This window comes from Hyperoodon ampullatus, assembly GCF_949752795.1.
Source record: "Hyperoodon ampullatus genome assembly, chromosome: 8".
Classification (NCBI taxonomy): Eukaryota; Metazoa; Chordata; class Mammalia; order Artiodactyla; family Ziphiidae; genus Hyperoodon; species Hyperoodon ampullatus.
In genome coordinates, this window is record NC_136921.1 from 112,850,595 (window position 1) to 112,869,583 (window position 18,989).

Genomic DNA, 18,989 nt, shown 5'->3' on the forward strand with positions numbered 1-18,989 from the left:
ATGTGCTATGGTATGAGAATGTATCTCATTTTGCATCTAATTTCCTTTCTATATAGGCTGATAACATATAATGAATAGGTTTTCACTGCTATTCTTTTACTAGTCCCGAAGGGGACTATGGCCAATGTCCTTTCTGAAATTAGTAATTTTAGTCCAATCCCCATTGACGATTATAGAGGTGAAAAAAAATTGCATTTTACCTTTGAAAAAATGACTAGCTGTTCAACTATCTAGGTTAATAATATTCCTCTGTATGGAAAGCTTCCCAGCCTGACTAATTTCCTCTTGCAGCTAACTAGAAAATTAGCTTATCCCTGTGGATTATCTATATTTGGTGGTTAGGGAATCCTTGTACTTCACAGAGGACAATAAGAGTGTTTCTTGCAGATACTCTGGAAGGACCAAAGAAAACATTATTACACTGTAAAAGACTTCCAATGAGAGAAGAAAAGCAAGGCAAATTACTTTAGCATTAGGAAGTAATAAGAAAGTAAAAATGAAATTGTAAAAGCTAAACAGGTTTTTTTTCTTTTTGGTATTTCTGTACAGTGAAGATATACCCCAAGCTGTCAGCACCATATTAAATGGGGCATAGTTAAATTGAGTGCCTCTGATAAGGGGCTCTGCCAGGCTATCAAAGTTTTAGATCAGTTGGATTGAATTTCTGGCATACTGCACATTTCCACACGTTTATTCTCTTTCCTTTCAGTGACACTACAGAGGCAGCCTTAGACACACTTATAATTTGTGATTTTATAATGCAAGGGACATCTATGTTTTCAAGAAGGCATGATACCATGGAAGCCAAGAGCAAGAAGTGGGGAAAAGAAAAAAAAAAGCTTTTGCAAAGAACGTAGTCTGCATATGATTTCGGAGGGTTTGGAAAAGAAAACAAAAAAGACCTTATAGCTCTTTAGAGTCAAGAGCTGTTTGAAAAAAAAAAAAAGCATTTAAATGTACATTTGTCTCAAATTAAAGTGAAACTCTAAGGAACCCTAAACATCAATAATAATTAAAAACTAATAATGCCAATCACGATTACTTCTAAAATCTCCTCTACTCTTGAACCACTCCAGAAAAAAATGAGTAATTGCTTCATGTTTTCCCTAGGAAAATGGTAGCACATAGTATATTTTATAATCTCTTTTATTAAAGCCCAAAAATATATGGATTCAGGAATTCTGAAAAGATATTGTTTTTTGCTCGAGTGCTTTAAAATTTACATAAAGGAACAATGAATATCACCAGACCAGTGATGCAAGAACAGAAAGGATGTAAGAAGAGGAAGTTCAATTTAAGGTAATTTTAAAACAAAAATATTATTTGAAACTGGCATATCCTTGGGAAATATAAAAATGCCTTTTATTCATTTTTTTAAAGGAAATTACCCCCTGAGTTCTAGACCTCATAATTAAAACACTAAATGATAGGGAGTCAAGTTCCAAAAAGGATAACTTTCTTTTTTTTTCTCTTACATGTATTTTATTATTTATTCATTTATTTTTTAACATCCTTATTGGTGTATAATTGCTTTACAATGGTGTGTTAGTTTCTGCTTTATAACAAAGCGAATCAGCTATACATATACATATATACCCACATCCCCTCCCTCTTGCGTTTCCCTCCCTCCCACCCTCCCTATCCCACCCCTCTAGGAGGTCACAGAGCACCGAGATGATCTCCCTGTGCTATGCGGCTGCTTCCCACTAGCTATCTATTTTACATTTGGTCGTGCGTATATGTCCATGCCACTCTCTCACTTCATCCCAGCTTACCCATCCCCCTCCCCGTGTCCTCAAGTCCATTCTCTAAGTCTGCGTCTTTATTCCTGTCCTGCCCCTAGGTTCTTCAGAACCTTTTTTTTAAAGATTCCATATATATGTTAGCATATGGTATTTGTTTTTCTTTTTCTGACTTCCTTTACTCTGTATGACAGACTCTAGGTCCATCCACCTCGCTACAAATAACTCAATTTTGTTTCTTTTTAAGGCTGAGTAATATTCCATTGTATATATGTGCCACATCTTCTTTATGCATTCATCTGTCGATGGACACTTAGGTTGCTTCCATCTTATATGTATTTTAAATGATGAAAAGTTGTCCATGACAGTTATAGAAAATGGATGGAGTTACCTGTTTTTTAAGTTCCATTTATGTATATCTGTGTGTAAATCTGTGTGTGTACACACATACACTTTTTAACAAGAGTTAAATTAAACTCGCCACGAAAACTCATATATGGGAAATGTTTAGTGGGCGTCCTCACTTATGGGGAAGCTCAACAAGATTTGGGAAGAGTCATAGGACATTCATATTAAAATAGGAAATACAGCCTGTCTTCAAATGGCTCAAATCTATGTAAATCCAGGATGGAAGTCATACAATTCTGAGACATCTAATCAGGATTGTTAGTTTTAAGTTCTTCTCCATTTTTGCGAAGCTCTTTCAAATGCTTTCTGCTTTCAACTTCTCTTGGGAGGCCTAGCTCTCATCCTTAAGGGTGAGCACAAAGCATGAATATTTGGAATTTTAACGTGTCCTCTTTATGAGATCCAGATTCTAGTGACTGGCTTCCTCCTTGGTTCTAATATTTAAACTCTAAAATTCTATCAGCATTAATCTCAGTTGAATCAAACTATACTAATCTGCCCAAACCATTCTTTTTCCTCTCCCCTAAAGTATTACTAAAATAGAAGCAAACAGCTAGTATACTTTTTTAGATGCTTGAGGATAGAAGATCATCTAGTCCAGTAAAAAGAAAAGTATAAACCAAGGAAAGTACTGCCATCACCTTAAAAACTGGTACCCAAAGAGGATCAAAGATCAAAAATAATACCAAAAGCCTCAACATCTGCAAATCTCTATTTCTACTCCGCATTCTCCAAAACAATGTAGAAACTGTACTATTTCACAGGAAAAATCACCCCCTGATCACTTCCCCGAGACGGTTTCCACATCAGCGATTTTGCACTTAAATTTCCAAAATCCAGCCTGATCCTCTGCAGATAACAATACTTTTGTGAGCTGAAATAATGTGCAAATTCTGCCGTTACTGTTGGAAATCACTCATTCCTGATTCGCGGGCGGTGGTGAACGGGTCTGGATTCCTGATATAACTAAGGAACTTACAGCATCAGTCAAGCTTCTCACCCCAGCTTGGTGGAAACCCAAACAGCAGTCTGTCTCCATCTTTTAGAAGCTGATGGCATTCCCGCCCAAGACCCCCATGCCGTTCTGCTGCCCCTGTGCTTTGTGACCATGTCGATGGCCTGGGGTCACACCAGGAGGTAGTTTCTGAGCTCATTCCAGAGCTGGAATCTCTCTGTCCAGATACACAATGGAACCAACAGATCAAGCAATCTTTTGTACAACCCAAGGTCCAGCTGTCTACCTTATCACGATCGAGGTGTCTGAGGAATTAGGAATTCTTGGTTGGGCAGCACTTCTACTGCAAACAGAAGAGAAAACCCTTCAGGGCAGCTGGTCAAGCCCAGAAGGAAAGGAACTTCGTGGGAGTGATGAAGGCGGTTCTTGACTGGATGGAGCTTTTCTCAAAGCGATGGGTGGATTTTGAAGGCCTAAGATGTGTTCTGGTTCATTTGTCCTGAAGCATTTCCTCCTCCTGTTGTACTGGAAATAGCTGGCCGCTCCCAAGGTCCAGGGTCACCACCACCACCACGGACATGACAGGAGACACGATTTTTGCTATCACGTTGTCTTGTGGGTTGCCGAACGAGGGATAGCTGTCTCCGCCGAGCGTGTTTCCGTGGCCGTCATGATGGGGGTGGTAGCTGCCGCCGCCTCCTGCGGGTGGCCTGGGCCCAGGTGGGTAGCGGCCATCCTCGAGGGACCTGTCGCTCAGGAAACCTGGGCAGCCTACAGAAGCCCCGATGTGCAGCCTGCAGGGCGGACCATGCTAGCTCCGGGGCTAGTGCCCAGTCCCAGGACAGCCTTGATGTCCCAGCCGGGAGCATGGGGCACAGCTCCAGGCTGTCCCCTCTCCCTGCCCTGCAGCATCCAGGCCTGGTTCCAAGGATACGTTTCTTAAGTCTTAACACCTTCTGTCTTAGGTAGGATAAGTCAGTATTTACAACTTTAGGGAAAATACTTAAATCAAATCATCAAAATAGCCAATGTTCTCCTAAATTGTTCTGCACTTTTATTTTTTATAATCATTTTCGTTCCTTTTTGCGTTGCTGGAAATGATGGAAAGCATCATCAGGACAAATTCCCAGCACAAGGGTATAATTTGAAGATGACACTCGCAGCATCATTTGCCTGCACTGTGATTATCCCATCCTTCTGAAAAGAGAACTACAAAAGCAGCGAGAGTGGAGGGAGCCGGGCCCATTCCAATCTAATCGCCAACACTCCGCTACAGCGTCACCAAGATCCCCCTTTTTTCTCTTTGGCTTTAACTTTCCCTTTCCCCCGTAATCTCTTGCCTCTCTATTTTCATCAGCAAAGGGTAGACAGAACCCAACTAGCCCATCTCAGAACCTGACACTTCATAACCAGGATGGTAAAAGACTTACCAGGGAGCCTTTCGGTATTTCCACATCTGCTTTGGTTTTGATGTTCTTCTTGTGGGTTCCTTGAGTGCTGATAGAGCTGCCGGTGACACAGGAGCCCTGGGAGCTGCCCTTTAACACGCTCCTGCAGGAAACGTTATTTGATCCACTTTCAGTCTGTTGAGCTGCTTTCTTATCAACTCTGCAGGTAGAAAGTGATTCCTCTGATCAATTACATTGCTCTTCTTTAATCGCTCTACCTTCCCCAATCCTTTAATGTTTAAAGTAACCTCCATGTGTCTCTTTGTCTTTAAACCCTTGAGTGATAAGTGTGTCTCACTGGCCTTGGTCAAATCTTCATCTGCTATTCCAGTAGTGTGTCAATTTAGATTTGATAATGCAATCATTTATTTTTATTTTTATGACTGCTTGTGAGATGGCGGGGGTGTGTGTGAGGGAATAAAGTAAAAACCACTGGGGAATGATTGCTAAATAGATTTCTGGCTTAAGATCAGCAGAATCTGTAATTACCTCTGGAAAGTTTCTAAGTTTGCTCAGTACAATCAGTGGGGTCAGCATCCTTTAAAAACATATGTGTAGGGCTTCCCTGGTGGCGCAGTGGTTGGGAGTCCGCCTGCCGATGCAGGGGACGTGGGTTCGTGCCCCGGTCCGGGAAGATCCCACATGCCGCGGAGCGGCTGGGCCCGTGAGCCATGGCTGCTGAGCCTGCGCGTGCGGAGCCTGTGCTACGCAACGGGAGAGGCCACGACAGTGAGAGGCCCGCGTACCGCAAAAAAAAAGAAAAAAAAGAAAAACATATGTGTAGTTTTCTTCCATTTTATGCCATGTGGGTACATTCATGATTTCTACTGTAGGCTGGATTTCCATCCACCTTGATAAAACTTACCATTCTTTAATTTCAAAGACCACTGGTTTGGTTACCAGAGTAACATGGACTAAATTACCATTTTATTGCTAACTTTTATTTCATTGTTTAAATTCTGGCTAATGTATAAAAGATTGCTACGATGAATTTCTGCTTGTATGAGAAACATGCTTGACTGGTATTCAGTATGCAGGAAACAAACAACTCTCCTTGCTGGAGGGTGAGGCGTGGGTGGGGTTCTGCACTGCCCTCTACACTGCCACCCCCTTGGCCAACACGCTACCTGTTCAGAAGTTCCGTCATAAAGGTATCTTTCGTTGAACATGGAACAGGGCTGGGTCTACTTCTCGATACAAACTTCACTTGGTCATAAATGTCTGGCGGTGTTTTCAGGTTATTTCTGTTTTGTAAACCACTGTCTGGACCATCTGCCAGCTCGATGTCCCTGTTAAGTTCATTTTCCATCTCGCATTGTAGCTCAGGCTTCTTTTTCTCTTTTTTTCTCTCTGATTTTAGCTGTTTGTTTCCAAACCCCAAACCTTTTGCATCTTTCTTTTCTGCTTTGGTTTTGGAGACATCCGTCTTCCTGCTACTGAGAGCTGGCAGTCTGTTCCTCCGAAAACCGAACCAGCTGGCAAAAGAAGGCCCGGGCTTCGGCTTCGCGTCCACAGAGGTGGACTCTGTTTGCACTTGGCCCTTTTCCACATTCTCCTGAATGCACAACATGACCTTTTCTTCGATTGTGGGTGAGAGGGGGACTTCTGGGCTCACAACACCGGTCCTGCTTGTAGACGTGTCTGGATTCCTTCCAGAAGTTTCTAGCTTGGAGGTCCTGCTGGTTTCAAAACTGCTGGGCTGCCGTGTCCTCCCCGGACTCTGAGGGGCGCCTGGGCCGTCCTTTGGGGTGGATGGGCACCTGCCGTGGTCGCTGCCTGCTTCCTCTGGTGCAGTCACCCTGGCGCCTTCTCCCTGGGCGTAGGCCTGTTGCTCTTCTGTTCTGGGTGGGGCGAGGAGCCCTTCGGATTTTGGAAGGATCCTCAGAGGCAACTTGCTTGGACTCCCGTGCTGGCTGCTGGAGCTGCCTGTACTCCCCAGGGAGCCCTGCCTGGAGGAAGGATGCCCCAGGGGCCTCCCAGCACCGGGGAGACCGTCAGACATGGGGGCAGACGCGGTCTTGCTGGGAGAGCCTTCCGTGGAGGAGCTCTGCCGGGTGAGGGAGTTGCCCCTCTCAGCGGTGTTGGTAATAATCTGAGTCCGGACCTTGCCTGGCCCTTCCACGGAGGCCGTGGGGGGCTTGTCCCCTGAGTGGGCGCTGAAACTCTGGCTGCGGGCTTTGGCTCCATTCATGCCTAGAGCTGGTTTTAGGAGCGGTTTGCTGGAGGACAGGGATCTCTTCACAGACTTGTTTTCTACCGCATCTTTTCCATCAGCCCCAGGCGTGCTATCTTCCAATGACTCTGGCGTTGCCGTTTCCAGGGGAAGCCCTTCGGCCAGACTCTCCTGTGCTCGTAAACCCAGTGGAGACACATTTCTTTCACCTCCTGTGGTCTCAGGGCTGCTCGCGTTCCTGGAGGTCCCCGGCTTATCCTTGCTCACAGCCGCGGAACTTTTCGAGGCTTCGTTGAGGCTGTCTTTTTCATGTTTCCCTGGCACTGTAGAACTTTTCCTGAGCAACTGGGGAGACTTCATGAAGACTTTGAGCCCAACGGGGAGGCGAGTTTTCAGTCCTCTCTCGTGAGGGTTTTGACAACCGTGCGGGGTGCTATGGCTTTTGGAGGATGCTGCTGATGAGGGACTGCTAACCTGAGACGATGGTGACTCATTTACCCCTAAGAAGGAAGGCTTGGGGGATGTGGAGACACTGTCATTCAACTGTCCTTTTCTTGCTGCAGACACACCTTTGGAAGACGGTATTTCCAGTGGCTCCTGGGTAGCAGGACAATTCTTGGGGGTCCGTAACCCTACGTCCGTTTGTGTGGTCCCAAGTGTTTGGTGAGGTGGGGTTCTGGGGACACTTCTCTTTGGAGAGACCTTTGGGGGCCCTGGGGCCATCCCAGCAAACGAGCTGGAGGGGCTGTGAGCAGGGCACCTGGTGTGGATGGCTGTTTCTGTGGAGGGCGGAGGGGGAGTGAAGACGGGCTTTTTGAAGGCCACAGAAGGTTTCTTCCCCTGCACTTCCGTCACGGTCTGATTAAAATAAATAATCGGAGCAGAGAATCCTTTCAGAGGGGGGGATTTCAACACTGCCCTTGCTGCCTCACTGGGGACCCCGCTTTCCGGCTTGGCCCATGAAGGTGGCGACAGATAGTCGTAACTGGGCCTGGCGAGTAGGGAGACCGACCTGCCTGGAGGGGACGGCAGGAAGGGCGGCCTCAGCCCGGCCTCCGGCCCCGGCTCACAGGGTTTATCCCTCGTGGGGGGCTCGCCATCGTCACTCGGCTCGGCGGGGGGCCTTGGCAGCAGCTGTGCCGCTGGAATCTGACTCCTGGAGTACTGGACCCAGTCCCTTCTGCTGAACACTTTGGAGCCGTGAGGGAGCTGGGTGGAGGGTTTTGGAATGTGTGAATCCGGCGGTAAAGCAAAGAGGGGCTCTGGGGCTTCAGGCTTCTTGAACCGTGAGAGTTTCCCTGGAGCTGGTGACCTCTCAAGAGTCACTGGGCCAGCTGAGGGGACCGTGACGGAGGCTTCAGGCTCCATTATCCTTGATTTCTGAGGTGAAGACTTGCCCCTGGTAGGTATTTTTGTCAGGCTTTTCTTCTGATAGATGCCCGTGGCCACAGAGGACCTAGAATGACTCTGGCACGACGTAGCGTGTGTTGGTTTGGTCAGTCTTTGTCGCTGAGTGTTTTGCGTCACCGTCCTGGGGTGGGAGGATTCAGTGGGTGTCACGGCAACATCATCTATGTCTTCCCTTGGAATGTTTCTCTCGGTTTCCTCTTCAGATCTCTTCAAGAAAGGAAAGTCTCTAGCAGCGGCCCCTGGCTGTACATGAGCCATTCCCTGAGGTAGAAGTTCAGTGTGTTCTGTCTGGGGCCCAGCAGGGGCCTGATGGATGGAAATCTCCTTTCTGGTAACCGTGACCAGGCCAGTCTGGTGAGAGCTGAACTCAATGGGCTCACCACCGTCTGCGTCAAATATGACAGTAATACATTCTTCTGAGGAAGTCCGTTTTACAACCCTCTGCTGCTTAATGAAACTGAACGTCTTTGGCCTGCTCTCGAAGTGGACGGGCACTTGCTTTTCTTCCTCCTCAGGAGACCCACGCTGAGATCTTCCAAATCCCACGCGGACGTCCAGGTTCTCCACGGCCTTGTCGGCGTCCACGGTCAAAGACACGTCTGAAGGGCTTTTCTCATCACTGCTCTCTATGTGCAGCTCATCCAGGGTTTCGGTGTCATCCGTGTCTGAGAGATGGAGATTGACAGCCAGGCAGCCCTGGCTGGGCGGGTCCCTCTCTCTCTGTACCTGAGGCCCCTGCACACTTGGGCACAGCTTCCGCTCCAAGGGACGGTTGCTAGCACAACTGGTCAGCTTCTCAGGCCTTTCCCAGGGGTAGACCGAGGAAGGGATTTCTGAACAGTGTTTGCCATTCAGCTCCCAGCCAAAGAGACTGTCAGAAGCACTGTGGGTTAGTTTACAACCGTGCAGCCTGCAGCCCTGGTGTGGAACTGCCTGGAGCGAGGCTAAGGAGGAAGGGTCCTCTTCGGCATCGTCGTGAGAATCTGTGTCATAAACAAATGCCTTGTGGGGCTCCTTGCAGGGGCTCCCCGTGTCCGTGGGTTTGCAGGGGGGATATTCCTTCAGGCTGCTACTTTTAATTCCTGGCGAATAGATTCCTTCATTGGAGTTCATGCAATCTTTATAACCCCATTTGGTTATCACTGATGGGGGTTCAAGTAACACTTTTCGCTTCTGGAGCTTTCTGAGTCCTTCCAAAATGTGGCTTTCCTTGATGCGAGTCGGAGGTAGTTCATCTGTGGGACTAGCAAAGCCACTCGGGAGTGAAGAGTCAATACTTAACCTTTTGTCCCAATTTTGTGATGACTGCTAGGAAAGAAAAGGAGATATGAGAAATGATTGAGCTCTGTGGAGCACCAATTTATAAAAGGAAAAGGCCATCATTAAACTTAATTCGTTCTAGTGGTTGATAAATATTCACATATAAATGCATTTATTCATTAATTAAATCAAACTAATTCATTAACTATGCAGCTAATCTCTACCTTGCCAGGTCCTGAGCTAAGTAGCATATGATATAGATAAGTAGCGGATAAGGACCCTGCCTTCAAGGAGCATGCAACCCCCAGGAGGAGCTGAGCTCAAGTAACCATAAGTCAAGGGATCATATGAGACATACAGGGGTAGGAGGTACTCCAGAATTTCAGATGAGGGAGACCACATGTCTGTTTGGAAAAAAACACAAAAAGCATATAAGTTTCCTTTTCTTTTCTTTTCTTTTTTAAAAAATAAACCTAGCCCTAGAAAGATAGATAGGTTTGCCTTAGTTTAAAAGTAGAGGAAATGATTTCCAGTTAGAAGAAATGGGATGGCAAAGACCTAAATTGGAAAAGTATGCTTAAGGAACACTTAGGGAATAACCAGAAGACAATATGGCTCACTGCTCAATGTATATGGCAGGTAAAGAGGGTAAATGGAAAAGTGAGTTGGTCCCTGCCTTTATGGTGCCTTCCATTCTAAGGACTGAAAGTTAGAATGTCATGTGGCTTCATGACTTTACTTGATAGGCAGTGAACATCTGTGAAGTGTTTACACAGATAGAGCAGCTGGGCATTTGCTGTTAGAACTCATAGCAATGGTTCACCTACTAACTTCAAAAGGTCAATTTCCTGTTCTTCATATTTCTCCAAATACCAGTGTTAGTTCTGGAGAGTGACCAAGAAGTGACATAGAAAAAAAACATGGCACTCTACTCAGACATTCATATTTATCAAATTACGGCTAGCAAGAAACAGAATGGCAGAGGAGGAAACTTACACTGACCCAGCATTTGCTGTGTACCAGCCTCTGACCCAGTGCTTTGATTTAATTTTCAGAACAATACCATGAGGGAGACATTATCAGCTCTATTTTACTAGGCGGGAAACTGAGATTCAGCAAGATCTGTCCTTTGGAGATCACATAATTAAGGGAGAGCTAGAGCAAAGGTTTGAACTCTGGTCTCCTGGGTCCTTCCTATGACTCATTTCTGAAGTGGCGGTGTGGAGATCTGAACCCAGGCAATCTGGCTCTAGAGACTGCACATCAATCTGGATGCGATACTGCTGGAATGAAGCTTAGCCTCTGTTCTACCCTCTGTATTAGTCAAAGTCATAATAGAGACCGTAGGTTATTCCAACACCCCTCTTTTGAATGGAACTTGCAGAGTTTAATCACAAACTGGCACTCGGGGAAACTGGGAGGCTCTGACCTAATGACCTTTTCCTTTTAAAAGGCTATATAATTAACGATGAAGAATGTCTATGAATGAATCTGGTGGTTTCCGATGTGCACTCTGCACCAGTCTTGGCTAAGAGTACAGCTCCCGTTGGCATCTCCACACTAGCTGACCTGCTGCACCAGGACTCTGAACACCCGAGCACTCATAAGCACAGGTCAACTCCATGTCAGGAACTTACCCTGGAATCCCAGGTTTTTAGTAAGCTGTGAGCATCTGCTTACATCTAAAACTTTCTCATAAAAATTTTATGATTTTTAAAAATCATAAAAATCTTGTTATCAACAATACATCTTGTTTATTTTTTCTTTTTTTGTTATATGTATATTTGGTTTTAAGTCAAATTATATATTCTCTTTGGAAAATTCTCCAGGGTCAGCAGTTGCTGTGGATCGATTCTGTTTTGGTGATGCGCCCCCTTCCCCGTCCTCTTCTGCTGTGCCATTAAAAACTCCTTCGGAAATCAGAAGAAATCCCTTCAGTAAGTCTGGGTATTATAGACTGACCAGTGAGCAGACGGCCACAGCTCGGGTTTCTAAGAATTTCCATGATCCTGATGTCACGTTCACGAAAAAGAAGAGAAGCCAAAAAAGTACCCTCTTAGAGCTTGAAAAGGGCAGATTTGTTCCCGCCACAGATGTGCTCTGTGTCTGCCTACCCACTTCCTTTCTGCCTCCCCGGAGCCTGCCCATGTTGTGGTCTGAGTCATCCCAGGGCCCAAGGCTGCAAACCTCCCAGGGCCCTGGCTCCCCACCCCGTGAGATTAGCCACATTCCTCCAACAGTTTTCCAAAGGAGGTCATGGTATTTAATAGCTTGAGAAAGGTTGAGGATGATCTTGAAACTTGATAAAAAGCATGATTCTCCTATCGGGGAGATGGTGGGACGAAGCTGGCATTTCATATTGGCGGCTTCATTCTTGGCAGGGAAAAGTCAGAAGAGAGTTGCTCTGGGGAGCAGCGCAGCTGGCTGAAAGATGCTGCTGATAAGGTAGGAGCCTGGGTTTAATGCCCACACTTCTTTCCTATTTCTTGACTAGACAACAGTTTTACACATTCTTTTTTTTTTTTTTTAATGACATTCTTGGTCTTAATGGAAACAAACCCATCCCAACAACTGGGACTCCTCCACGTTTTAGGCTGATTCAAGAAGGTCAGTCTAGCAGAATGGTTAAGGTTCTGGAACCAACTGCCCAGCTCCACTTACTGGCTATGAGGCCTTGGGATGGATATTTAATTTCTCAGCACCTCAGTTTACTTCTCTGTGAAATGGAGGAAATAGGAGAACCTACTTAATAAGCTATCACGAGCATTAAATGAGCTAGTACTTATGAAGAGCTGACAAAGCTGACATGTGGTAATTACTCAATAATACAAGCCAGATTCCTCCATGGAGGGCAGGCCAGTGCATTTCATGTAGGCTTCCCTTCTGCTTCTACACAAAAAAATATTTTAAAAAATACTTATGAACTACTAAAGAACCATTGGTCATATATTTGTTATTATATAGGTTAATATTATATTCAAATTCAAAATCATATCGTATGAATTTATTATGTAAGTTAAGACTAAGTGAGTACCTGGTACATGGTAAGAACTTAAGAAGTTCCTTAAATAATGTCAACTTAAAATGTCTTCAGGACTTCTTCCCTGGTGGCACAGTGGTTAAGAATCGCCTGCCAATGCAGGGGACACGGGTTCAAGCCCTGGTCCGGGAAGATCCCACATGCCGCGGAGCAACTAAGCCCGTGTGCCACGACTATTGAGCCTGCGCTCTAGAGCCCGTGAGCCACAACTACTGAAGCTGGTGCGCCTAGAGCCTGTGCTCCGCAACAAGAGAAGCCACCGCAATGAGAAGACCGCGCACCGCAACGAATTGTAGCCCCCGCTCGCCGCAACTAGAGAAAGCCCATGCGCAGCAATGAAGACCCAACGCAGCCAAAAATAAATAAATAAATAAATAAAAACAAATAAAAATAAAATAAAATAAAATGTCTTCATGGGACTGGGTCTAGTTTGCTGGATCCCTGAGAATTAGGACTTTTCTCTGGGAGATGTGACAGGCGCGCTGGTATTCCACAGCCATTTTGAGATGGGACACTGTTAAATCTCCAGATGACGGCTAACGGAGTGTGTGTGATGTGTCTTAAGAACCTTATTTCTCCTCTTTCAGGGAAGAGATGTCCCTAGAATATCGAGGGTTGTTCTAACTGGAAAAATTTCAAGGAAGAAAGAAAAGAAAAGAAAAGAAAAGATAAAGGCTCAGAGAGAGAGAGAGAAAGAGCTGTGAATGAAAAGGGCAGAGCAGGGGGCTCTGGGCGCCAGCAGTATTCAGAGACAAAGAGAGGGAACACCCCCCCACCACCTCCCCAGTCTGCTAAGGGACAGGTCCCTGGCAGTCATTATTCAGAACTCGGAACAGCTCCTTAGAAGGAGCAATTCTGATAACACCCCAGGCTCCGCACTTTGCATTGTAAGTCTGAGTCCAAGGGAATAAGCTCTAAATTCAAGCTTGAAATCTTTTTCTGAGCTCTTGTTCAGAGTATGAAAAACCTCCTCCCTCACCCAAATTTTCTGGCAGTTATGGAATTTCCCTGGTTTCTTATGCTTCTTAAGTCATAAACTAAATTTATACAGATGACAGAAAACTGATCTCCAAATATTCGAATTCAGGGTTTCCATTCTCCTGTACTCTTTGTTTTTCTTTAACATTAGGAAACTGCAGAAACAGCTATTCCAGATTCTTGGCTTATACCAGTGTGCAAAGATGTTTATTCAAATCGTGAAGGAATCTTCAGCGGTGTGAGCCCACTTTGCAGATGGGAGTCATTCCAGCCGTAAGAGTTATTTAAAAATCTGGTAGAGGAACTCCTGGCATCTAAGTAGAGACATGCTCGACTTGCACTGAAGCCATAGCGCTTGTCAGCTACCATGGAATTCTCTCTACTGTGCCACCCTCCAACTTACAGCCATAATATTAGTGTTTTATGAGGCTATTGCACTGATTAAAGGTCAATATAATACATGCTATTTTTGAGCAGTAAACGCCTACAAAGCTAATGATACTTCCAAAACTTTTGGCCATTCATTTGGAAAGAACGCACCGCTCTCCTATTCTCTAGAAGGAAAACTTTTCTTTGAGTTCTCACAGGATGCTCAGTCTGGAATGACTTGGCACGTGGCCAAGTTCACTCCCATTTGCAGTGGACATTAACAAGTCTCTCTGAGCATCACAGGCATGATGTCCATAAAACTACTTGAAAATGTCTTAGTTGGTCTGAAGCGTGGTCAGTTCCATTAGGCCAGGGTTCCAGTTACAACTCGATATAAATCTGGGAATTCGGTGGGCTCCACCAAAGCACAGAAGGGAAATGTCTTTCTCTCGCAAACTCCCTCCCATGATGGCCTCGCGTCACCTGAAGTTGAATCATCATGCCACTTCTCACTGGCTGTGTGACTTCTAGCAAGGAACTTAACCGTCTCTAGCCAATTTCCTCTTCTATGTAATGGGGAGAATCGTATTTCCCTCTTCGGTTTTGTGAGGCGTAAATGAACAAGAACTCGGCAAATGGTCATTTCCTTCTTCACCTCCCTCCCACCTTCCACCTTCCTACCGGAAGAGGCTTCTTTTCTGGTTCTCCCTGACGCTGCGGTGCCCTGAAAGGAGCCTTACCCTTTTCCTGAGGTTCTTCCCGTCATGCCACGTGTAGGAGGAGCCGCTGGAGTATTCGCTGCAGGTGCTCGAGAGAGACAGCTCGCTGCTGCTACAGCTGCTTCGAGGACAGAGATGACCATGGATGGCAACCCCCAGGCCAGGGCGTTTCAAAGCAGGGGTTCCTGATTTTGTGTTCAGCTGGCACTCCTAAAAAAAGCAGGACAGCTCTCAGCTAGGACTTTGCTAAGGGGGAGAGGAAATACCAGCTCAGCATCATAATGAGGTAGGAGCGAATACAGCACTGTGGTTAGAAACACAGACTTTGGGGTCGACAGACTAGGGGTTCAAATCTTGGCTATGACTCTGACTAACATGCCTGGGAAATGATTTAATCTTTTAGAGCTACATTTTCTTTTTAAAAAAGTGAATAATAATAATTCTGCGCACTGTTTAGGGTCACTGCAAGGACCAAGTGAGTTTCTAGATGAGAAGCGTACAGCATAGGAACTGGTCTAAGCAGGTGCTCAATTATTATGAGCTGCCATCATCGTTAGGCAGAAATATGACACTGGTAGTGTCCCATTTTATCCAGTCATACTGGTTAAAGAATCAGATCAATGTCAAGACATGACTTTAATGCTACAAAAGGAAGAAGACAGAGCAGCATCTCTGGCTTAAGGGTTCAAGAGCATGGGCCCTGGACTGGAGTCCAGCGACCTGGCTCTCAGGCTACAAGTGCCACCAGATATGAGATATTGAGAAAGAAAGCATTTAACTTCCACGGATCTTATTGTCTTCCGGTGTAGGGTGGGACAGTTCTACCAGATTACTCTTATGATTCCTATGGCTCTGATAACATCATTATAAGTCTGGGATCAAACACCCAGGAAGCCATGTACTGTAATGGAACACCAAACCCGGGAATCATGAGGCTCTGTTGTATAGATCCTAGGACTTTTCCTATCAGTTGGCTATCCGAATGGTTAAGATTCTCACATCAAACAGATCTGGGTCCCGCACAGAAGGATCCAAGCAGTTAGAATTCTAGTGGGTCTGCATAAGGCACGGGTGACAAAGCTGTAGACACCCCAGAACATCTTGACAGCCACATTATAGGTCCCTAATGTAACAGATGAAGCTCCACTAACTGGACAGGCTAAATTAATTTAGCATCCCGATCACAAGAATGGACTCTCTCCATTACAGTCTCATTCCTGTCCCCTATCTAGAAAAGCTTTGTCTCAGAAACTCATTGATGGGAAACCATCGGTCTTTGTGTCACTGGCAGAATGGCTAAGTCTCTTACTTGTGCAATTTACTGACACTTTATGGGTGCCTTTAGTACCTGGGTACATATCACTGTTCTCCAAATGCAATTCCAACTGACAATGACTAAACACCAGCTTGGGGAAGGAAGGTAATGCTGTTCTGGGAGCACCCGTGGTCAATAGGAAACCCCTGCATCGGTACAGAGGGCATGTTTAATCTGCTGTCTAATCAATATCCATAATGCTTAATAATGTTAGATTTTCAATATCAGGCGTCTGCCTTGCTATCGATACTTCATTTTGGCTGCACAATAATCTCTTTAAGTGATCTGAAAATGCCAAGGAATTTTACTACTTTATTTTCCCCCCTGAAATTTGGCTCTAAATATCACTGAAAGGAGAAAGTCGTCTTAAAATCCAGCTTTCAGCAATATTTATGGATTTATGACCTTACTTACTGCCAGATGTCACTTAGTTAAGGGGAGTTCATGTTTGTATCTCAACAACTACCCTCTGCCCGTGGTCCCAATGCACTGGAGCACGATGCAGTTAGGACTCAGCCATGGCACACACATCTGGAATATGCCCCGAACAGACTTTCAGAAATATCACATCATGAGCCACTTCTCCTTGTGTGTCTTCTGTTTTCTCCATCCCATTCTCTGATATTTTGCGTTTTGGCTCGGCAGGGTGGTGGTTTTTATTTAGGACTACCTCTGCTCTGGAACTTGTGTCTACTATCCAGAGAGAGACTGCATCCGTGTCCTCTGAGGCCATCCGATCTAAACTTCTCCCATGGCTTTTCTCACACCCTGCACAGGTGTCAGTCACCGTTTATATTCTACCTTTTCCCAAAGTACTGAAGCTTATATGTGATTTCTCTCTGTGTCTTTCCCATCTATACCTTCCCACTTCACCTATCAAAATACTGTCTATTTTTACAACTCATTCCCAGCCCTCTTTTTAACAAATAGGCTTCCTTGCCCAGTTGTCACACGTGTGCACCTCCATACAGATGTCGGATTAAGAGGACAGGACACTAGAACTCAGAAGATGAGCTGGAGGAGGAAGGCATTGTTGCCTCTCCCTTGACCTTGAACTTGAGATGCCCAGATGTGATGGAGGACACGGTGGGGAGGTGGGGAAGGCCCATCAATGTCATGTGGGGCAGGCAGGGCTGGGTAGTTATGCACAGAAGTGTCCTCTAAGCCGGGCTTTTCATCCTTTCATGGGCACATAAGTCATCCCAGATCTTGTTAAATACAGATTTTGATTCAGTAATTCTGAGGTGGGGTCTGAGATGCAGTATTTTAAGAAATTCCCAGGTGCTTTGATGCTGCTGGTCCAGGGCCTGTGCTTTGAGTAGAAAGCCCCTAGCCTAGGAGGAGCGAAGAGAGACGATTACCTCTCATGCGGATTACTTGGTAGCAAGTTGTGTATCTCACAGTGTGACCTGGGCTGTGCTGAGTAGGATGAAAGGAGTGGTGTGAGCCCTCTCTTGGAGCAGTGTACTGGGGAGGGTGTGTGTGTGTGTGTGTGTGTGCGTGTGTGTGTGTGGGGGGGAGGGTGTGTGTGTGTGTGTGTGTGGTGGGGTGATTACAGAGTAATTCTTTGCCAAGAAGAGGAAGGGGCGAGTCCTCTCTACTCGGAAATTCTCCCACCTTTCCCTGACCTTGGGCAATCAATGTTGGAATTTAATAAGGGACCCAGCATCTCTGACATCATGGCTGAAAAGTGAGCTCCTCTGTCCTGAAGTTTCTTCCCTCATCAGCACATGATTATCATGTAGGATTACCTGCTCCAATAAATAACTGTTCTGTGATTGAGCGGTTGAATCCCAAGGCCACTTATAAGGGTTAAATCCTGGCTCTCGCACTGGCTAACTCTTTGACCTTGGGAAAATTATTGAACTCCTCCATGCCTCAGTTTCTTTCTTTCTAACTGGAGATAATGACATTAGTAGTAGTTCGCTTAATGATACTTAGTAATTATTAGTACTAGTATAACTGTCAGGTTTTACTACTATTACTAAAAATGTTTCTTTTTTTAATATGTGTGTGTCTTGGTTTTTCAACAAAATTACACTTTATAGCCTCCCTAAGGGACCATGCATTACACTTCTTAATGTGCCATCATGGTCTTACACATGGGCGCTGTGATGAGAAACAGCCAGAAGTGGGTGTGCTTTATTTCCACGGGTCACTGATGTGACCTTCTGTAGGGACACACCAGTAGACACTTTTCTCTATTCTCATTCTCCATCTTCACCACGTTCTTCTGTGGCCGTGGCATGCGGCCAAATACTTAAGAACGCGAGAGGGCTAAAGCAGTGGAGATCTCGTCATGGCTCCAAACTGTTATCAGGTACTGTGTTATGTACATTTTATATATTATCTTATTCAATCCTCACTACAACTCTCAGAAATAGAAAAGAAATATCATTTTTTCTCATTTTCCAGATGGGGAAGGTGAGGCTCTGAGGTGTTAAAATCTTGTCCAAGGTCACCCAGTCAATACAACATTCTGATGTCAGGCCCAGGTCCCAGCCACTATGACATAGCTCCAAGTAAGGCCCCTGACAATAAGCAGAACTCCTGCACGTATATAGACTTCCTTCCAAAACATCCTCCTGAGAAGAGTCCTAATTAGTAACAGATAATGATTATTATTAAAATTCTTCTTTGCCACAAGATGTATGTTGGTTTGCGTTGCAACATTATCTTAATTGTGTTGATTTAATTGGCAAAGTATACCGTTTACACTATTCAAAGTGTCTTTTTCCCATAGTGTATTTTAGATTACCACCTTGAAGCACTCATATGCTTTAACATCCTTACTATGAGAAATGCAATACAAAATCCATAATTTTAGTTAAAAAAAGGAGAGAGACGTAGAGAATGAAGGCAAGGATTTCTTGGATAAAAACTGCAACTTAAAAAATTCCTGATCTTAAGGCCATATTATAGATTGGATGCCATTAAGGTCTTCATGAATGTTTAAAGTGACAGCATTCCACTGACATTTAATTCCAATCTAACTTGAGAATATTTACCTTCGATATAGACTCTCCTAGCTACACTTATAAAATTATACAGTAAAATAAAAGGTCAGTTATCCACAAATGTCCATCTGTCATTGTTTTCAGCCTAACACTTTTCATTATATATTTATTTGGCTCTTGTGTTTTTCAAGATACTTTTTTTATGTCAATGAGAG

General features: G+C 44.9%; 1 protein-coding gene across 1 annotated transcript in view; it reads right to left on the minus strand.

The window, feature by feature from the left end:
* Window positions 1–18,989, minus strand: part of NCKAP5 (NCK associated protein 5) — a gene marked incomplete at both ends in the record, with an annotated part of 941,793 nt that overhangs the window by 94,516 nt on the left and 828,288 nt on the right. The window contains 3 exons of the mRNA XM_079709823.1: window positions 4,536–4,713; window positions 5,681–9,444; window positions 14,524–14,712. Of these exons, the coding sequence (XP_079565949.1) occupies window positions 4,536–4,713; window positions 5,681–9,444; window positions 14,524–14,712 (4,131 nt within the window). The remainder of the gene's footprint in view (window positions 1–4,535; window positions 4,714–5,680; window positions 9,445–14,523; window positions 14,713–18,989) is intronic.